This window comes from Myxocyprinus asiaticus, chromosome 4 (genome assembly GCF_019703515.2).
Source record: "Myxocyprinus asiaticus isolate MX2 ecotype Aquarium Trade chromosome 4, UBuf_Myxa_2, whole genome shotgun sequence".
In the NCBI taxonomy this organism is placed as follows: Eukaryota; Metazoa; Chordata; class Actinopteri; order Cypriniformes; family Catostomidae; genus Myxocyprinus; species Myxocyprinus asiaticus.
In genome coordinates, this window is record NC_059347.1 from 53,796,865 (window position 1) to 53,819,579 (window position 22,715).

Here is a 22,715-nt window from a genome sequence, read left to right on the forward strand (position 1 = left end):
GAAGTGCAGTTTATTGCAGACACTGTTCATTAAGGGTGTAACGGTTCAAATTTCACACGGTTCAGTTTGTATCACAGTTATAGGGTCATTGGTTCAGTATGGTTCGGTATTTGCTATGTTTAGAAAAATGTATATATACTGCCAAATCCAAAGTAAGAATACTTGGTAACAAACACTTCAAGGGGTTTTCCCTTATTAAAATCACCATGGTTGTACTACAGAAATCATAGTTTAACCATGGTATTTGTAGTAAAATCACAGTAACCACAAAATGTAAATTACTGTATGGAAACTATACCGTTGTAAAACCATGGTTAATTGTATCAAAACAATGATTTCTGCTAAGAAAACCATGATGACAGCAGTCATGGTTATTACAGACATCGTTACTACAATATTACTATAGTAAAACCATGGTTCATTTTCATTAGGGTCCTTAAGTTAACAAGTTGATTTTAGTATTTATTTATTTATTTTTGTTAGAACCTGCATTTATGTTGCATGCTTCAACATAAAGTGCATTTCAAACTCAACTCAACATATATTCAACATTCGGAAGCTGTACGTCACTATAGAAGGAAAAACATTATTGTTAAAATGTATGCAAGAAGGGATGTCGTAACGCAACACGAGTATGATTATATGCAGAAATCCCACATCTTCATCAACAGAGTAGGGCAACATAACTTTGGCAATGAACACCCCAAGCACTTTACTTATTGATTCATGTCTGTCCGAATTAGCTCTGCATGCCTGCTTAAAAACAGAAGGGAGCGTGTGCAGTTTCGGTCTCACCTGCGGCTCTATGCGCACCGCGCGCTACCTATCCCGGGCGACATCGTCATAAATAGCTAATCACATATTGATGTATTACTAGTATACAGCACTGTCTGCAAAAAGTGCCTGTTTTAAGTGTTTTTTGACCATCGCTGTTGTAATTGATTACAAAAAGAAAATGTTCCCAGACAGGAGACTTGACGCATGGGGCTTTAGCGGCTTGTTTTCTCCGCTTGCCATTTTCAACTTCACACTAATGCATGCAGAACAGTGATGTCATAAACTGATTTAACATACTAAAAGTTAATAGGACAGATTCTCTCTGTTGAAAGTTGACCCACCTGAAACAGGTGGAGTTTATCCATTTACAGAGCTACACAGTTGCATTAGTGGAGGTTGCATCTGTTCCTGTCTATTTGACACTTTGTTTTCATCACCAAACATAGTTTTCCAGATGTGTCATAAAACTTTAGATGAATCGTGGGTGGCGAACCGTATGGTACGGTTTTTACCGAGAACCGTTACACCCCTACTATTCATGTAGAGCACGTTTCATGCCAGTCTTGTGTTTTAAAATGTTTATCTGGTCTTTAGAAATTGAGAATTGTTGGTATTAGACAGGGTTTGTATTTTGCAAAAGCATTATGAAGAAGAGATTTGCGTAATGCGTAGGTGTACTCATAGTTCAGTTCATATCAGTGTCAATAAGTAGGAACTACCGGTACCTCAAAACAGTGTTTTAACTAGGTGGGATGAAACGGATGAAAAAAACATTGTCCAAACCCTCAATCACAGCCAATCAGATAATATTTGATGCTATGTGGAGCAGGATTTTGGACCAGTGAGAATTTACTGTGGATGGGTATAAAAGTAAATCAGTAGCAAAACTTGGGAGCTTGTAGATTTGAATTTGAGAACTTGTAAAATAAATATTTGTATTCGTAAGTTGAAATTTACACTCGCAGCCCGATGTGAAAACTTGTAAAATAAAAATCTGTAGTTTAATGTTGCAATCTGCACTCACAGACAATATTCAAAAACTTGTGCAGGGCTCAACGCTAAGAATTCTTTCTACTGGCCCAGTTGGGCCAGTGCTTCAGATTTTTACTGGCCCTGCCAAAATTTTTCCTGGCCCCAACACAAAAATGACAAATAGCTGTTTTTACCATCATGGCTTTAAAAAATATGTCAGAAGATAAATATTTTTTTTACATATCTTATGTTTTTAATACAATGTTGCCCAGGGGCCTGGGTAGCTCAGCGAGTAAAGATGCTGACTACCACCCCTGGAGTCGTGAGTTCGAATCCAGGGCATGCTGAGTGACTCCAGCCAGGTCTCCTAAGCAACCAAATGGGTCCGGTTGCTAGGGAGGGGAGAGTCACATGGGGTAACCTCCTTGTGGTCGCTATAAAGTGTGGTTCTCGGTCTCGGTGGGGTGTGTGGTGAGTTGGGGCCTCCACACACACTAAGTCTCCGCAGTAACGCGCTCAACAAGCCATGTGATAAGATGCGCGGATTGATGGTCTCAGATGCGGAGGCAACTGAGATTTGTCTTCCGCCACCCAGATTGAGGCGAGTCACTACGCCACCACGAGGACTTAGAGCGCATTGGGAATTGGGCATTCCAAATTGGGGAGAAAAAAATACAATGTCCCCCAAAATTGAATCACATTTATAATTTGCAAGATATGATTTATGCCTTATGTAATCCCATATGCGCTTTACAGATATAAATTCATAAATACATTATATTAACCTCAGCCGTCCTGCCATTTACTCATGTGTTTTTGAGCCAAGAGTTCTGTGGAGGAGATGATGGGTTTTCGGTCACCCGTTTAGTCATGCTGTCATGCAGCTTTTTCCCATGTGTAGTGTTTTCACAAGAAGGATCAAAGATTATTCACTGAGTTAAAGATTTTATTATTGGCTGAGAGAACAGACTTGCTACTAAATCAGCTGTGATGTGTAATATACAGTAGGTAGATATTAGGCCTAATCTGTGAATTAACAATGTGTATATAACATGAAACCATACAACCCAAACCAGACCAACACTGACTGAAATACAAAGAACAAAAACAAAAATACCTGTATGGTCCAGAAATTAGACATGTAACAGGTGTTTTATGAGGATGATATGAAGTAGACTGTTTCAAATATTCATCTTCACCCTGCAGCTGAACAGCTCTGAAAATAATAGCCTAATAGCCATAGTGATCTTGCTTCTTTTCAAATCAAACGGCATTATCATGTCGAATTAATGTTTACGTTTTGAAACATTACCTAATTAAATGTATACTTTTTGGATATTGAGCAGCTTGTGATTTCCAGACACGAGTATAACGGGGGTTTAACAAAGTTTATTACATCTCATTTGGCGCTTCATCTCTAAAGGCGAATTAATGAGAGAAAATGTTTGTTTTTTTACAGTGTGAATAAAACTAGCACTCTGTCCCTTTACGAGAGCACATGCATGTTAAACAGTCTACGCTGCACGGAGAGAGATGATGATGAGACATATGCACGGAGAGACATGGATTTTCAGTCCTATAGAAAGAAACTGTTGATTTCTTGTGTTCCGATGTGTGGATTACTAATTTTCACCAACATGTAAAAACGAAATATATGGGGATTTCGTGCACTGTGAACAAGGAATGTGCGCGGCTACTTAAAATGTTGCAGAAGACGTTAAATACCACTACGAAATTCATTAAGTAGGTTTTTTTCCTGCTATTTTCTACACATTGGTAATATCTGCTGCTAAGACACTTGGAAAAGAGCGAGGACAGTGCTAGGAGAGGGTGCTCGGTGTCTGCACGATCTTGTGTGTGCACACGTCTGTGCCTTGGTGCGTCCAGCATATTATGTATTTGCGCGTCTTTATGAGATAAATATACTCGCGCTCGCTCCTTGGTTAGAAGACTTCGTTCGGTCCGTGTAATTTTTGTGCTCTCTCGCTTGATGTTTGCTTGCACTAATGTTATAAATGCAGCACTGGCCCGATCGGGCAAGTGACAGTTCTAGCATATGGTCCAAATCTTTCTCACAGTGGCTCCGGGCCATCAGGCAGTCCTTATTGTCGAGCCCTGCTGTGTTTTAAATTCAAAGTTGCAGACAAATAGTCACAAATGTGTCAAATGACGGATACAAACCATATTTACTTTTGTACTTTAATTCACTTTCATAGTTCAACCACAAATTGGCACTTACAACCTCTCAAATCTGCCACTGCAACTTCAAATCTTCCCGCCTTGACTTTTGCAACTACTATAGTGAAAAATCAGTAGCAAAACTCACTTGTGAATTTGTAAATCTAGATGTGAGTGAGTGAGTAGGCTGTCAGTGTTGGGCGGGGCCAATGAAGTCATGAACAATCACAAGAGCTGGAACAACTGATATCGGACCAATCAAAACAGATCATACTGCTTACTTGCTCTGCCCCACCACTTCTAGGTTCTTTGGTAGCCTAGAAAATTCAGCTGAAAATACCCCAAAAGTGCTGTTTGTGGGGTTGAAACACCCCATTTCAAATCAAATCAAATCACTTTATTGTCACACAGCCATATACACAAGTGCAATGGTGTGTGAAATTCTTGGGTGCAGTTCCAAGCAACATAGCAGTCGTGACAGGGATGAGACATATACCAATTTACAATAACATCAAATTAACACAACACAATTTAAACATCTGTTATACATAATTACACAACTTAAAACATCAAATTAACACAGCACAATTTAAACATCTGTTATACACATAATTACACTCAACAATATACAAATAATAACATACACTGTACAGTATACAATATGCTGTTTTTGTTTTTTTTTGTTTTTTACTATATAGATACTATATAGATACACATTATTCAATAAAAATTAAAAAATATATATATATAAAAAAAGATATATATATATATATATATATATATATATATATATATATATATATATATATATATATATAGAATGTACAGTATTGTACTGTATTGACATTCAGGCTGTCGGTTGATAGTCAGTTGTTAAGAGAGACATAATATAATAACAGTAATATAATTTATGACAGTCCGGTGTGAGATAAAAGAGTAATAAAGTGCAGGGCTGATGTATTTTGATCGTGGGAGATCAAGAGTTCAGAAGTCTGATTGCTTGGGGGAAGAAGCTGTCATGGAGTCGGCTGGTGCGGGTCCTGATGCTGCGATACCGCCTACCTGATGGTAGCAGTGAGAACAGCCCATGGCTCGGGTGGCTGGAGTCTCTGATGATCCTCCGAGCTTTTTTCACACACCGCCTTGTATATATGTCCTGGAGGGAGGGAAGCTCACCTCCGATGATGTGTTTGGCAGTTCGCACCACCCTTTGCAGTGCTTTGCGGTTGTGGGCGGTGCTATTGCCGTACCAGGCGGAGATACAGCCAGTCAGGATGCTCTCCACAGTGCAGGTGTAGAACCGTGTGAGGATGTGGCGGTTCATTCCAAACTTCCTCAGCCGTCTCAGGAAGAAGAGGTGCTGATGAGCCTTCTTCACAACGACTTCAGTGTGGACGGACCATGTGAGTTCCTCAGTGATGTGGACACCCAGGAACTTGAAGCTGCTGACTCTCTCCACTGGTCCAACAGATTATTGGAGATTTGGGCTTCTTTAAATTTCCACCAGGATCATTGCATCAGGAAAAGCTCAGGATTTGACATAAATGATGATATTTCATAGATCACCGTCATTATCACATCTTCTCTATTAGAGCCAATTGACCCGCAGCAGCTGTTGGTGGATTTGAACACGAAGAAATCGCACAAACTCCAATCGCAAACGGCTGTTTTTAAATTTATAGAGTGCAACCGCTGTGATAGATATGAAGCCAAATGTAATCTAGTGATGATATTATGAACAAGACCACCATATAAGATATAACGTATCCACCATCGCAACTGTTTGTGAAAGGATATTTGAATAAAAATAATGTTATACTGCTAAAATGATGTCTTTGCATTTATTTTGAATGAAGTAACAATTGTTCAATCGAACACGAATGTTAAGTTTGAATATGGAATATGATGATATTGAAGTATATTATTATTTACTGTATGTGGGTTAACAATTTAAGCAGTTAAGATGCATATTGCATCTCTGGTAGTTTTCATTTCTCAGCACTCCAACAGGCACATTGAACCAAGTTAAAACTAGTTTTGTTGATATTTCAGAAAGAACCCACATAAATTCTTCACTGTAAACCATAGATATTATTTTATATACACTGGCGGCCAAAAGTTTGGAATAATTTGGTACTTTTACCAAAGTGGCATTCAACTGATCACAATGTATAATCTGGACATTAATAACGTGAAAAATTACTATTACAATTTGAAAAAAATATTCAGAACTCATCAAAAAATCCTCCATGTGCAGCAATGACAGCTTTGCAGATCCTTGGCATTCTAGCTGTCAGTTTGTCCAGATACTCAGGTGACATTTCACCCCATGCTTCCTGTAGCACTTGCCACAGATGTGGCTGCCTTGTCGGGCTCTTCTCACGCACCTTACAGTCTAGCTGATCCCACAAAAGCTCAATGGGGTTAAGATCCATAACATACTTTTCCAATTATCTGTTATCCATTTTTGACCTAATATTGACCTTAAGACATGCCAGTCTATTGCATACTGTGGCAACTCAAAAACAAACACAAAGACAATGTTAAGCTTCATTTAACGAACCAAATAGCTTTCAGTTGTGTTTGATATAGTGGCAAGTGATTTTCTAGTACTAAATTGGCAGTTTAGCATGATTACTCAAGAATAAGGTCAAATTGATCAAAAATGACTTTTTTCAAATAGTGATGGTGCTGTTTTTTACATCAGTAATGTCCTGATTATACTTTGTGTTCAGATGGATGCCGTGTGTGTGTGTAAATATAAATTACCTATTTAATTAGTTTTCATTCTGAATGGATTAAATATACGAACTTATATCAAACAAGAATGCACACTGTGTACAATATTATATATTATATCACCTTAATTTTACAAGTATGTCTCCTACAATAATTACAGGAGCATTACAATTCAAAAATTGTCCCCTTTGATTTGTTACATGATAAATTCACTCTTAATGATTTCATTATCAAGTTATTTTATTTACTCGCATCTAGATTTACAAGTGCACAAGTGAGTTTTGCTACTGGTTTTTCGTTAAAGTAGAAGATTTGAAGTTGCAGTGGCAGATTTAAGAGATTGTAAGTGCTGATTTGTGGTTGCACTGTGAAAGTGAATTAAAGTACAAAAGTAAATATGGTTTATTTTATTTTACAAGTTCTCAGATTCAAATCTACATGCTCTCGAGTTTTGCTACTGATTTACTTTCAGAATAGGGCTATCCGGAGCGATGCGACCGAAACCAGTGATGTAGAATGTCTTGTCTGTCAGTTCAATCATTGATGGATGTTGCAAAGTTGATGCTGTACTGTTTGTTTTAAGTGTTCCAATTAGACTGCTGTATCAACTGTATCAGATGGCGGTTTATGTGTACTTCACTGTCTGCACTCCCATTGGTAGTTCCCACACCGTTGTGCCTTTGAATATATAATTCAACTCTGTTCGCCAGTGAACCTTATTCACAGAAGTGGCATCTTTAATTTTTGACGAAATGACAAAATGGCTGTGAGGGATACACTTACAGTCTCTTCAGTGGGCTGTACTGTTGTTTTGGATTTGTGAATAAGGTCTATGTTTTCTGTCACACGTCACCTCAAATCGTCAACTCATTGAAAGTGAATGAAAGACTTCTGGTCGCTTTGTTCTTGCAAATGGCTGTCAGCGTGTACCCCAACTAAAATTACATGTCAACAAAGGCTTAAAAAATGTCTTCCCTCTGATTCAGGTGGACGGAAATGTCAGCACAATATACTGTCAGAATCTGTGCCTGCTGGCTAAGCTCTTCCTGGACCATAAGACACTGTACTACGATGTGGAGCCCTTTCTTTTCTATGTGCTCACACAGAATGACAATAAAGGCTGCCATCTCGTTGGATACTTTTCAAAGGTGAGCAAATATTTGTTTTTAATATTTGATGTACTTTTACATCCACTCAAGTGAGATGATTTGGGGGCTTTGATAATTGATAGTTTTGCTGAGTCAACTGATCCCCCCCTCCCCCACCCCACTGTAAGCAAATTGGATTCACTGATAGTGCTACTTATTGCATATTTTGCAGTCTTTATTATACACAAAGGTCCTAGTTTTTGAAGATTACTTATAGGTTACACTGTACCTAGTCTTTTATATAAGGATTAGGCTTCATCTCCATCCAGGAAACATTTGTGACATGTTTATGATTGATGGTCTGTTTACTTAAGGATTGATTATGCACATATTAAAGAAAGTAATGAGGATGATAGACACTTGTTTGTTACTTTGCTTTTTTTAATGCCATTTTTCCCCCTTTTTTTCCTTATTTCATTTTATTTTTTCAGGAGAAGCATTGTCAACAGAAGTACAACGTATCCTGCATCATGATTCTTCCACAATATCAGCGCAAGGGCTATGGGCGATTCCTCATTGACTTCAGTAAGCACTACACATTATCTTTCCTAGGTCCCCTCAGTCACAGCATTTTTTTTTTTTTAAATGAAGGAAATTTTTTAAATATTGTTAAGATGTTATCATGAAGAAGATTAACTGTTGTGGCTTTTTGCAGGTTATTTGCTGTCCAAGAGGGAAGGCCAGCCGGGCTCACCAGAGAAGCCGTTGTCAGACTTGGGCCGGCTGTCCTACATGGCATACTGGCGTAGTGTAGTGCTGGAGTGCCTGCATGAGATCAGAGACAGACAGCTTACCATCCGCAGACTCAGCAAATTCACTGGAATTTGTCCTCAAGATATCACAGCCACCCTGCTTAATCTCAACATGCTGGAACAGAGGGGAGACCAGTAAGAGACACTCACTTTAATATCCAGTTTCAGATGTCATTATACACATCATAAGTGTCATACATTATCTGTACATTCAGGCACAGAGAACAAGAATTGTATATTCACTGAAACATTTTACAGCTATCTCAGCTTAATTTTCGCATGTTTGAACATAAAGCACTTTAACATTGCAGAATGTACACATTACTTAGTCTTTAGAATCTTGGCATACTTGTCAGAGGTGGCTGATTATGATAGGTTTGATGAGTGCTCTGGAGACGCAATAGGAAATTAATTTATATTTAAGCCTTTGGAAAACGGTTTTATCCAAGTCCATGGTTTTCAAATTGGGAGGTGCGCCTCCCCAAGGGGGTGCCAGAGCATGTCAGAGGCGGCGCGGAGAGTGATGATAAATTCACCAAGTAAAATCATAACATAAATAAACACAATAAAAATGTATTGTGAAGAAAAATTTAAATTGATAGCTTTACAGACCACGTTCCAGCTTAATAGACCATAGCTCTATTGCGTTATAATACGCATGCAGATTTTTGCTTCGCTTTTGCTCAAAACTCTTCCTGCTCTTCCTCAGAGAGTGCATGTGTGCGATCAAAATGTGTCATGTTCACTCTTGGGATGCCGCGATTTATACGGTTTTACAATTAACCGCGATTAAAAATGTCACGGTTAATTTAACCATAAGAATTTAGAATCCACCATAATATATAATATAAAAGTTTTTCGTAAGATTTTGTAAGCCTAAATGTGAAAAAGTCTTGTGCATATGTGGGTACTGGAGGTGTTTCTGTGGTTACGGACGGTATCCGCATGGTGCTTGGCCAGGTGTTGCAGACCGAACGTGAACTTTCAAGTCACATGAAACTGGGGCTACTACACACAAACTCCAGAATATTACAGAGGATTTCGATCTACCAGACTCATATCCACCAAAAAAGTGATTTAAATCGGCTGTTAGGGAGTATTTAAAGGACTGACTGAAGATGACAAATGTGAAACATGCAGACAGATGTCAGAAAGATACACATCCTACAAATGGTACAAGATGCTCCACTAGTCGTCCAACAACAAACTATTAAGTTTAATATTTTAGCTGTGGGGATTTTAAAGTGATAAATTAAATTATGCAACTTTTTATTGTTTATGCGTGCTGACAGCATGCGGTGCATTTTCGTAATTACTATCAGCGAGTAAACTTTGAAAAGTCGCATCTTAAATCGTCGTCATTATTTAAAGCATTACTTGTGTACAAATTCACTGCATTTAACAATAAATGTTAATTTTAGTCATTATAGGACTTTAAATTGCCTGCTGTTAGCAATGTTCTTGTTATTATGCATAGTCCAAAGGTTTATTTGTGTTGTGGACAGTATTTTTATGGAGTCTGTTGCTGACTCTTTATAGTGGGGTGTCTGAAAGACAATGGATTGCTATAGTAAACTGTTGCAGAAGAGAAAACTGTTGGATGCCGTGAACTACATGTTCACCCAAAATAATCGTACATTTACGCACTTTTGAAGCACTCTGGCATTTCTATAAGGACGTATATGTGTTCCCTGGGAGTCAAACCCAAAACCTTGGCGTCACTAGGGCTATGCTTTACCAGTTAAGCTACAGGAACATTCAAGCACGATTTGGGTTGATGGGGTCACCCCAAAGAATTCAAACACTATGCACAAACAAGTGTTTTGGGTAAAACAGGGCTAATCTGGGATTCTTTACAAAGTAAATGAATATTGTCAGGCTGAGTGCGACGTCATCTTTGATGTAAACTGAGGCTGAAAGTTTAAAAGAGGGACACAGCCAGCTGCAGCATATTTACTTGGAATTTGTTCTATATATCAGGAGAGCATGTCAGTAACATGTTTGTAACTACACGTTACTGACAGTAATTGCACATGTTACTGTAACAGTTTTAGCTCAACATAAATACAAGCATTATAAACCTATTTTCTTTTAATATTCTTTTTTAAAGAAATGGTTCACCCAAAAATAAAAATTGTTATCATTTACTCACCCTTATGCCATCCCAGATGTGTATGACTTTTTTCTTCTGCAGAATACAAATGAAGATTTTTTTGAAAATATTTCAGCTCTGTGGGTCCATTCAATGCAAGTGAATAGTGGCCAGAACTCTGAAGGTCCAAATGTCACAAAGGCATCATTAAAGTAATCCATACGACTCCAGTGGTTTAATCAATGTTTTCTGAAGCGATCCAATATGGATGAGAACAACCCAAAATATAATTGTTTTTTCACTGTATATTTTGCCATTGCAGTCTCTAGGCACGATCATGATTTTAAGCTCTATTACACTTACTAGTGCTTGGCACATGCACAAAGCACTATAGGAAGTGTAATCGAGCTTGAAATTATGATCTCCAAGGAAACCACTGTCAAGATTTATAGGGAAAAAGAAAAAAGGAATAACAAAGTCTGTTCTCACCCAAAACCAATTGGATTGCTTCAGAAGCCATGGATAAAACCACTGGAGTCGTATGGATTACTTATATGATGCCTTTGTGATATTTGGACCTTCAGAGTTCTGGCCACGATTCACTTGCATTGTGTGGACCTACAAAGCTGAAATATTCTTCTAAAAAAAGTTGTGTTCAGCAGAAGAAAGTCATACACATCTGGGATTGCATGATGGTGAGGAAATGACAAGAGAATTTTCATTTTTGGGTGATCTATCCCTTTAATATTTGTAGTCGGGTTGCTTGAATATAGTGCTGGTGACTTAGATTGGTCCTCTTGTTAAAGGGTGGTTGTTCTGCGAAGAGAGAAACTGGTGGGTACTCACATGGCCCGACTAAAGGCCAAACCTCGTCTACTTGAAGTTGATCCAGACTGCTTGCGCTGGACTCCTGTTATCGTCACCAACACAGTGGCATCTGAGGGAGAAGGGGATAATGATGAGGAAGAAGAGGAAGGAGAGGGTGAAACTAACAAAGTTGTAAGTATCTTAACTTTTACTCAATGTTCAGTAAATTAAGTATACAACACAATGGACATGTTTAATTTTAATTTATTTTCTTTTTAATTTATCTGTTATATAGATTAAACACAGCCACAAGCCTCACTCTCCACTCTCTTGGCATGTGCCAGGAGAACGGGAAAAGGAGGAAGAGAAAAAAAGCTTCCCTACATTCCCCAAGAGCCAAAGCTCTCCTCCACCCTCTTCTGTTTGCAACAGTGTACTCAGTCCTGAACGACCTTCCCTTTTTCTTCCGGCTAATGGGGAACGTAGGGGACCTGGACGCCCTCCCAAAAACTGGTTATGGGGCAAAGTGAAGGATGCACCACGCCCAGGGCCTGGACGACCTCGCAAAGTAAGGCCGCCAGAGGATGAAGATGAGGAGGAGGAGGAGGAGGAAGAGGATAGAACTGACATTAATAAGGTCACAACATCATCACCAACCCTGGCCTTAGAAAATGAGTCTGACTCCACATCAACCTGTCCCTTGGAGGCTCCCAGGCACCCTGCTGTTCCTCTCCCACGCAGCAGAGGGCGGCCTCCACAGAAGAAGCGTGGTCCAAAACGCAGGCTCAGTGAGGGTCCTGAAGGTGGCCTACCATCGTTGCCACACACCACAAGGCTGAGTGAATCCGCTCCAGTCCGACAAGCCTTTTTCAATGAGAGCAGTGAAGATGAGGATGATGAGGAAGAGTTAAGGACTCGTTCGCCACCTGTCCTCTCCAAGCCCACATTAGGGCTTAAATGCAAGGTATGTGCAGTAAAGTGAAGACAAATGTTTCATTTTCTCTGAGCTTTAAGTTTCATTGTTTGTTGATAATTGAAAAAGACAGTTCTTTGCCTGATATTGTTTTTTTTTTTGTTTTATATAGAAAATGTGTATAATTTAATGTCAATAAAGTCTAAGAATAACATAAGAAGTTCTGTGCTGTTTGATTCTGCTGTGGATAATTCTGATTGTAGATTTTCTTTTGCTTTCCTCTTTTTGTAGTCCCAGAAGCCCTTACGAAAGCGGCGTGCACGTCAGCGTAGCCACCCCCACAGCAGTGTAGTGACTGAGACCATCTCGGAAACCACTGAGGTTCTGGATGAGCCATTTGTGGATTCAGATTCTGAGAGGCCCATGCCCAGACTAGAAGAGGAAACTCCATTTGGCAACCCTCTCCGACGCTACACAGCTGCCCGAAAACACATGGAGCCTGCCCCCAAGGGCATCAGCAGAAGCAATCTGACTGAATCCGAGGATGATGGTTAGTAAGACTAAGAAATCCTACTGGGATTAAATTTGAATTGTTGTACTTTCCAGATATACAAAGAACTGCTAAATTTGGTCTATTATAGGGCTGTCACTAATGATTGTTTTTGTAATTGTATAATCTAACGATTATTCTGACTAACAGTTAAGTTACATTTGGCTAAAAGTCTAAAAGTTTTGATGTACTCTATGACTGAATAACAACAACAAAATTATTGTGCAGACAATATCTAAAGCCAACAGACACAGAAAGCAGATCTGTATTATAAAAAATGTATATATATCATAACTATAATATTAAAAATTTATATATCATAATTCAAGCTGACAGACATTGGCTACTCCAGATGTGCAAGGTGCAAGATCTACTTTTTTCATTAACTAGTTCAATGCGATCTAGCCATTTCAAATATGGGAAAACATGCTATTGAAAAAGTCACTTTCATCTTGTTTTTCATTTGTTGATTCTGCAATGTTGTAATCGAGGATTTTTATTAATCGAGTAATCTATTTAAATCAAGTAATTGTTTCAAGTAAAAGAGTCTTAGTCTCTTACTGTTTGCTTTTTGATCATTCTGTTTCTCTGTTTCTGATTATTTGATTATTATGCTTTTCCAAATTCAAAAATTTGCTTAAAGAAGGGTTGTCTCTCTTTTTGTCTAGATCCCACTCCTGTGCTGAAGCCAGTTGCTGGCCTGAGAAGGCCTGAACCTTCAGAAACCACAACAACTGAGCTGCCTGAGGTCCCAGTAAAAAAGAAGAAAGGCTGGCCTAAGGGCAAGAGTCGCAAGCCATTGCACTGGAAGAAACGTCCAGGGAGGAAGCCTGGTAGTGGTGTCAGTCAGACAGTTGACTCCAATTTTGCAGTTCCATCTGTAGAGGACCCACCGCCCCCAAAGATCAAGTTGAAACCTGGCAGGAAACCTCGCAGCTATTACCTGCAGCGGGCCCAAGAGGAGGCAGCCAGACAGGAGTTTGAGCGGAACCAGCTCTCTCAGCAGCAATTAGATAATTCAACACTGGAGGACAAGGCCTGTAAGAAAACAGCCAAAGCCTTAACAACTGATCTCAAACCTGAGAAGCGGAAAGACTCAGAAGAAGAAGAAGAAGAAGAAGAAGAAGAAGAGGAGGATTTCCTTCAGAGCTTTAGACAACCATCCAAACCCAAAAAGCGAGGCCGACCACCAAAAAATGCCAGCCTCCCTCCCCCTGTACCAAAACCACCTACTTTGTCTGAACCAGATGAGGAAGACGAGGAGGAAAACAGACCATGGGTAGTGGAGAAGACTAGCCATCCACCTTCTTGTACCATTTCACAGTCTTGCAGCACCAAGGTTCCTCAGCCAAGAGCTAACACAGACATGGCAGATGCAGAAGAGTATGAAGAGCATGATGATGAAGATTGTGATAACAGGGTTAGTCGGAGAACAGCAATGACACCAGGCTCAGGAAGCCGGCGTAGTGATGATCATGATGCAGATGATGAAGGTGATGGTCGTATGGAAGAGAAAAGTGACAGTGGCAGCAGCAGTAAGAGGAGGAAAGGTCAAGACTTTGAGGATGATGAAGAGGAGCAAGAGGATGAGGAAGAAGAGGAACCATCTTTGCCGGCTCACTCTCCACCCGTGAAAGAAGAACCACAAAGCAGTGAAAGTTTTTTAGACATGCAGGGGAATGTGGCCCATGACTATGTCAGCAAACAGGAGGAGGGGGAGGAAGAGGATGCGGAAGAAGTGGAAGAGGTTAAGACTGGCTCTGTTGATAGTCAGGATGAACGGAGACGACGAGAACAGGAGGAATCTGCAGCAGCCGCAGCAGCTGTAGAGACAGTAACCACAATCACAGCTCCCTCTGAACCACTGGACTTGCAGCCTCTAAATGTTGAGGACAAGGCTGTGCTCTTGATGGACACAGACAACTCAAACCAGCAGCCCGATTTTAAAGATGACCTAAGCCACAACCAACACACGCACCACCACAGTAGTGAGCTGGATCTGGAAACTGTGCAGGCTGTTCAGTCACTTACGCAAGGCGAGGCCCAGGAGGAGGAGTCAGAGTCCCATGGAGCCTACCAGGACTGTGAGGAGACACTGGCAGCCTGCCGCACTCTCCAGAGCTACAGTCACGGTGAGGGAGAGGAGGAAACATTAGCCTTAGTGGAGGACTGTGGAGCCTCCCAGCACAGTCCCATGCCCAACGCAGCAATGCCCACTTTAACGAACCAGTCTGTGCGTTCAGTCAACAGCCCTGGAATGACTCCTGGTTCTATGGAGACTGGACCAGGAGTGCCTGGTCCCACAGGAACTGGAGGGGGAGCAGGTGGAGGGTATACCCAAATAACCCCGGAGCACCCCAGCTCTCTATCAGCTCCCTCACTGCAAAACATGGAGACATCTCCCATGATGGATGTGCCATCAGTTTCTGATCATTCCCAGCAGGTGGTGGACAGTGGCTTTAGTGACCTGGGCAGCATTGAAAGCACCACAGAAAACTATGACAATCCAAGTAGTTATGACTCAACTATGGGCGGTGGTGGAAATGGAGGAGGGAACGGAAGTAATGGAGGTGGCATGTCTGCGGCAGCAGCAGCAGTGGTGGCTGCTTCCTCATCTTCGTCATCTTCATCCTCTAGTTCAGTCACACCATCATCATCTTCGCAAGGCAACAGCTGCTCCTTTGTCTCAACCCCTGGAATGACTTCCTCCAGCACAGGGGTTGGCTCTCAAATCACCATGGGAAGCTGTAGCCTTATCCAACAAGCAGGCCCTGGGCCTACCAACGGACCTGGATCTAACAGTGGTAGTGGTGTCCCACAGCCTCCACCCCCACCACCTCCCCCTTCTACCAACACTCCAAGTTGTAATATAAAGTCTCCACAAGGATGTGTCATTGAAAGGCCACCAAGTGCCAGCCAGCAACAACAGAAGAAGGTGTCGCAGCCTCCTCAACAACAGCAAAACCCCCAACCCCAGCCTCCACCCTCTGCTCCACCACCCCCTCCACCTCAGCAGCAAGCACTCTCACAGTGCAGCATGGGCAATGGCTTCGGTTCCACACCCATGATCATGGAAATCCCTGAAAGTGCTGGCAGTGGAGGAGGTGGGCGGACTTTATATGACCGTATGGGCCAGGACTTTGGTCCTGGAGCCTATGGCCAGCCCTCTGCAACTTTTAGCTTAGCCAAACTCCAGCAACTTACCAACACCATCATGGACCCACACTCCATGTCTTATTCGCATTCTGCAGCAGTCACATCATACGCTACAAGTGTTTCTCTGTCCAATGCAGGGTTGGCACAACTTGCATCCTCTCCGCACCCATCCCTGCCTCAGGCTCAGCCCACTATGACCACACCTCCAAATTTGAGTTCTGGCTCCATGAACCTTGGCTCTCCCTTGATTCAGTGCAACATGCCAGGGCCTAACATTGGACTTCCTCCCCCACCCCATACACAGCGATTGCAGGGCCAAATGGCCACCGTGAAAGGCCACATTTCGATTCGGTCCAAAGCCTCTCAAATTCCAGCTGGCTCCCCTCACCAGCAGCAGTTGTACAGTCGCAGCTCTGGTGCCGTGACCATGCAAGGTTCCCCACGCACTCTAGCAGTGCAGCGTGGGATGATGCCCAACCTCATGCCCACACCTGCTGCCTACAACTCTATGAACATGAATCCACTCAATGCTGCCATGTCAGCTGGTTATCGCATGCCGCAGCCTATGATGAACAGTGGGTACCACAGTAACACACCCTATATGAACCAGCCAGCCCAGTATCCCATGCAAATGCAAATGGGCATGATGGGAGGGCAGGCCTACCCACAGCAGCCTATGCAGCCCAATCACCATGGTAACATGATGTACACGGGCCCCTCGCATCACAGCTACGCTGGCGTCCCCAAACAGTCGCCTTACATGAGCAGATGAGCACTAGAGAACAAGTAGAGGGAGAGAAAGCTGAGAGATGTTTTCACTGAACTGCATCTCTACTTTATTAATTTGTATCCACCCTCCAAAGTCAGGGCCTAAAGGCAAGTGAGCTTGGTGGAGGACGAGGACATAGAGACTGCGACAATTTATTTTCCTTTCTAAAAATTTTGTCGTCAAGCTCTGTTCCTTTAGGTTCATTTCCCAATTGCCTGAGTTGGGAGATGAGACATGATCTGGGATGATCATGGGAGATGACCTAATGGACCTTTATTGAGGCAATTGTCATACTCTCACAGATTGCCCCTATCTGCCATTGGTGTACCAACAGGCTTGGGTCCTCCAAAGTGTCCGTCACTATCTATGAGACAAAGGGAGCGAAGCATTAAAGCAGCTATAGGTGAAGTGTACCTAACCTTTCAAACTGAGAAACAAATACATTTAAGCTGTTAATGAACATACATTGAATCATGCACACAATCATTCAAATGATATAGGAAGCCTTACCTAAAAAGAGACAAAATAATTGTAGATGGACTTTCTTTTTTTTTTTTTATTATATTATATTATTGTTATTTACTTTATTTTGAATATGTTCTCTCATTTTTTCAATGACTGTTGAAATGCTTGTGTTTAAGTCTGACCTTCTCATGCTTTGTGTGTGGCTGATTCATGCTCGCTCGCTCATACACTCACCCTGCACATAAATACATTTACTCAGATACACAGCTCTAAAGCCACTTGATGTGCTTAAGTGGAGGCACTTGAAATGGGGTTCTAGTCTGGACACACAAGGTGTCCATTGTCTGTAAATCTGTGTCTTCCCAGTATGGAATCGTGCATATCCAAAATTTACAGTGGAAAGAACCCAAAACAGAGGTAAAAACTGCATCATTTGGAGTTGTATATGTCTAATAGTAATGACCAAGCGTCATTCTCCGTACAGTAGACTGGACCGAGAAGAATTTCTTTGAATCTAGTTAATGTAAATATTCTGGTACTACCTGGTTCACAGCACAGACTGCGCTTTCACAAACACTCCACAGATGTCACTACAGGGCGCAGCAGTCTCATAGAGTGCAGGTTTTTAACTTCATTCTACATAGTGCACCATACACACACAGTGAGGAGGATAAAAGGGTGTAACCACACAGGAACGTCTGCAAAGCAGTCAGCTATGGCTGTTAGCATTGTAACTGTGCATAAAAATGAGGTTAATGATTCCTTCTAAAGTAGGCCTTACTGTGGCACCAGTAAGTAGTGCTCGTCGAACTCCAGCTGATCATGCGGGTGTGATGTCAGCTGTTTGTAACGAGGAGAAGTTGTATAAAAAAAAAAGTAGATCTGTGTCTGCAATGCACACATGGACCAACACACTCATACCCTGGATAAAGGTTAAAGTGCATGAAGTTCTGAAATGGTTACTGTTTTAGGACAATGAACAGCGAATTTCTTAATGATCCAGTATTCATAGTCAATGAGAAATCTTTCTCAAAGACCTGACGTTATATATATTATTTGTGTGCTTATGTTTTTCTGAATTTTATCAGACTGGGCAGCTTTCTTTTATGACACAAGCTGACTCTTTTTGACTTTAGAAGACTTATTGTAGAGAAAATGTTTTTTCTAAAATATAAAAAAGAAAAATTCTGACATGGATATTGGTACTGTCATTTTTTTCACTTCTGTTTCAGGAAAAAAACTGCATATTTTTTAGCTAGACTCTTGGGGTAATATTATTAAGAAATTCAAAACGAAAAAAAATTACAACTCACTTTTAGTGAATTTAAGATGCCTTTAACCTTTCCATTCCATCTCATCTCTAGAGTTTTCTATCTTTGTGTAGTATATTAATGCTATTTTAAAACAAAAGGAAAAGCAGATATCTAAAGGTCACTTAGCGTTATTTTCTTTTTCTTGGTTATTGTGTGTATAGGACAACTTCCTTAAATCTACGAGGCATGTAAAAATGAGCTCAGTATATTTCTGTCTGTTTATATTGCTTACCTTTTCGTATTCTTTGTAATTGTACATGGTGAGTTGTAAGCTAAGAGAGAGCCTAGTAGCCGGAGAAAGAGAGAGAGCCAAGCTTGGGCGCTCGGTGATGGTCGTAAGCGTCCACCTTCCACTCCTCTCTGTTTTGTCCCTGTATGTATTTCCATTTATTCGTTTCTTTTTTTCTTAGCAAGTACTTTCAAAGAACTGTACATTATAACATGAAACAAAAATAAATTATGTTGAGCCATTTTATTTGTTATTGTATTTTTTTTATTTTATTTTTGTTTACTACAGGTACATCTTTTCAGGGATTTCACAATTTTTCCCTTACAGTGCTGTGCAAAAGTATTTGCCCCCATCTTGATTTCTTCTGTTTTTTGTTTTTTTTGTGTGTATTTTTCATACTAAATTGTTCTAGATCTTCAAACGAGATATAACATAAAACAAAGGCAACCTGAGTGTAAACAAAATACATTTTTTAAATATAACTTTTTATTGAAGCAGAAAAGTTATCCAACACCTATATCACCCATGTGAAAAACTAACTGCCCACTTAAACTTAATAGCTGGTTGTGCCACCTTTAGCAGCAACAACTGCAACCAAATGCATCTGATAGCTGGAGATCAGTCTTTCACAACACTGTGGTGTAATTTTGGCCCACTCTTCTTTGCAGAACTGTTTTAGTTCAGCCACATTGGAGGGTATTCGAGCATGAACTGCCCGTTTAAGTTCCTGCCTCAGGATCTCAATCAGGTTCAAGTCAGGCCTTTGACTAGGCCACTCCAAAACTTTAATTTTGCTTCTTTTGAGCCATTCAGAGGTGGATATACTCCTATGCTTTGGATCATTGTCTTGCTGCATAATCTAGTTGCGCTTGAGCTTCAACTCACGGACTGATGACCGGACATTCTCAGAATTCATGTTTCCCTCAATTATTGCAAGTCGCCCTGTCCCTGAAGCAGCAAAGCATCCCCACACCATCACACTACTACCACCATGCTTGACCGTAGGTATGATTTTCTTTTTGTGAAATTTTGTGTTTGATTTACGCCCGTCTTCCAAACAGTTCCTGTTTTGACTCATCAGTCCACAGAACATTCTCCCAAAAGGTTTCATCTAGGAGTGTTTTGGCCAAATTCAGACAAGCCTTAATGTTGTTCTGGGTTAACAGTGGTTTTTGCCTCACCACACTTCCATGGATGGCATTTTTGGCCAGTGTCTTTCTGATAGTGGAGTCATGAATGGTGACCTTCATTGATGTGAGAGAGGCCTGCTGTTCCTTGGATGTTGTCCTTGGCTTTTTTGTGACTTCCTGGATGAGTCGTCGCTGTGCTCTTGGAGGAATTTTGGAAGGTCGGCCACTTCTGGAAGGATCACTACTGTGCCAAGTTTTTTCCATTTGGAGATAATGGCTCATTGTGGTTCTTTGGAGTCCTACAGACTTTGAAATAGCTTTGTAACCCTTCCCAGACTGATGTATATCAATCACCTTTTTCCTCAACCTTTCTGGAATTTCTTTCGACCTTGGCACAGTGTGCTACTGGGTGAGACCTTTTAGCCAACTTCATGCTGCTGAAAAAATTCTACACTGCATGCACAATTATTAGGCAAGTGAGTATTCTAATCTTATTTCCATGCACATTTTCCAACTCCAAATCATATAAACTTTTCAGGTGATATGTATTTTTGTAACGAGGGAGGGTGTGGCAGAAGTGACTAATATCTAATATGTGCATAATTATTAGGCAGCTTCAATACCTCAGGCAAAATGGGCCAAAAAAGAGATTTAACTGGCACTGAAAATCAAAAATTGTAAAATGCCTTTCAGATGGATGAAACACTCTTGAAAAAGCTAAACTATTGAGGCGTGGCCATTGGACAATCAAAACGTTTTTTGTTGCGAATAGTCAACTGGGGCGAAAAAAATGCATGGAGAAGAAAAGGCGCAAATTAACTGCAAAAGACTTGAAGAATTAAACGTGAAGCTACCAGGAACCCATTATCCTCCAGTGCCACCATATTCCAGAACTGCAACCTACCTGGAGCGTCCAAAAGTACAAGGTGTCAAGTGCTCAGAGACATGGCCAAGGTCAAGAAGGCTGAAAAACAACCACCACTGAATAAGATTGAAAGGAGAGTGACTCTTGATGGACCAGATGGACGGGCCCGTGGCTGGATCACTAATGGACACAGGGCACCACTTCAAGTCAGGCGCCAGCAAGGTGGAGGAAGGGTACTGGTATGGGCTGCTATCATTAAGGATGAGGTAGTTGGACCTTTTCGAGTTGAAGGTGGACTGAAACTCAACTCCCAAACCTTCTGCCAGTTTCTGGAAAGTACTTTCTTCAAGCAGTGGTACAATGAGTAGTCCTCAGCATTGAAGGCCATGATCTTTATGCAGGACAATGCTCCATCACATGCATCCAAGTACTCCACTGCTTGGCTAGCCAGCAAGGGCCTCAGAGATGCCCAAATAATGAATTGGGCCCCCTTCCTCACCTGAATTAAATCCTATTGAGAACTTGTGGGCTCTTCTCAAACGTGAGATTTACAGCAAAGAAGACAATACACCTCTTTGAACAGCATTTGGGAGGCTGTGGTTGCTGCTTCAGCGAAAGTTAATCATGAACAGATCAAGAAACTGACAGACTCCATGGATGGAAGGTTCATGGCAGTTATTGAAAAGAAGGGTGGCTATATTGGTCACTGAATATTTTTGAAAGGCCAAAAATGTTATTTAATTGTCATTTTGTGTTACTGTTTGTTGCACTTACTCTCAAAATTGAGAGTAAACAATTGAGTTGGGAGAAACTCTTTTTGTAATTTAGTAGCCTAAAAATTGTGCACACTAATAGTTGCCTAATAATTGTGCACACTTATTCCCCTGAGAAAGGCAAAACTCACTTTTCCTTTGTTAAACATTGAGGTTTGAGGTTCAATAACATTTTGAATTGACAGAGCATTGTGTTTGTTCAACAATAAAATTAATCTTGAGGAATACAGTTTGCCTAATAATTGTGCATGCAGTGTATTTAGGTGTTGATTTGACTGAACAGGGATGGCAGTAATCAGGCCTGGGTGTGTCTAGGACAGCTGAACTCCATTATGAATGCAGTTTCAGAGATTTGGGGATTTATTAACTGAGGCAAATACTTTTTAACACAGGACCAGTTAGTATTGGATAACTTTTTGCTTCAATAAATAATATCATTTTAAAACTGTATTTTGTTTATCCGATTGCCTTTGTTTTATGTTAGATTTTGTTTACATTTCTTAAACAATTTAGTATGAGATAATCACAAGAACAGAAGAAATCAGGATGGGGGCAAATACTTTTTTACAGCACGGTAAATCATTCAGCTGTGCCAGTGCAAGCACATGATGGCTAGTCCAGTATGACTTTATCATTCTAATGTTATTCAACTAAATTTGGAAAACGTTTTCTATCTACAGCAAGGGTTTGCAACCATTACAGACCCAGGGAACCCCCTCCCAGTTTAACATGTTTTGCTTGATAATATGCATTTAAAGTGACAAAAGATTTTATTTCAAAGAGATCGTAATTACTAGAAATTCTCTCGTTTTTACCAGATCTGGTGTCATTTTTACTGGAAAATGCCCTTTTATCTATGCAATATCTAGTAATTACATAAATGGTTAAAATAAATATATATATAGTTATCCGTAGAAAAGCGATATCTGTTCCGTTTCTAAAACAATTGAAACCCTGTGGCTCCAGTGTGGACGAGGTGCAGCTCTTCTGCAACCTTTATACTTACTACTGAGCCAGTGAAAGAACGGTCAACACTGATGTTTCCGGGACTTCAAGCGTTGTATTTTATCCGCTTCCGTAGTGTGTA

At 40.7% G+C, this 22,715-nt stretch overlaps 1 protein-coding gene and 1 long non-coding RNA gene across 3 annotated transcripts in view; one reads left to right on the forward strand and one right to left on the reverse strand.

Moving 5' to 3' along the window:
• Window positions 1–22,078, forward strand: part of LOC127437466 (histone acetyltransferase KAT6A-like) — a 70,142-nt gene extending 48,064 nt beyond the window's left edge. For both annotated transcript variants that reach the window (XM_051692409.1, XM_051692416.1), the window contains exons 11-17: window positions 7,653–7,814; window positions 8,246–8,339; window positions 8,470–8,701; window positions 11,465–11,657; window positions 11,761–12,429; window positions 12,670–12,928; window positions 13,597–22,078. In XM_051692409.1, the coding sequence (XP_051548369.1) occupies window positions 7,653–7,814; window positions 8,246–8,339; window positions 8,470–8,701; window positions 11,465–11,657; window positions 11,761–12,429; window positions 12,670–12,928; window positions 13,597–16,856 (4,869 nt within the window). In that variant the 3' untranslated portion in view covers window positions 16,857–22,078. The remainder of the gene's footprint in view (window positions 1–7,652; window positions 7,815–8,245; window positions 8,340–8,469; window positions 8,702–11,464; window positions 11,658–11,760; window positions 12,430–12,669; window positions 12,929–13,596) is intronic.
• LOC127437495 (uncharacterized) lies at window positions 8,540–22,713 on the reverse strand. Its single transcript, XR_007896572.1, has 3 exons — window positions 22,635–22,713; window positions 11,505–11,595; window positions 8,540–8,681 (listed from the first exon to the last, which is right to left on the reverse strand). It is a non-coding gene; the product is annotated as an uncharacterized LOC127437495 (long non-coding RNA).
• Window positions 22,714–22,715: the final 2 nt, after the last annotated feature.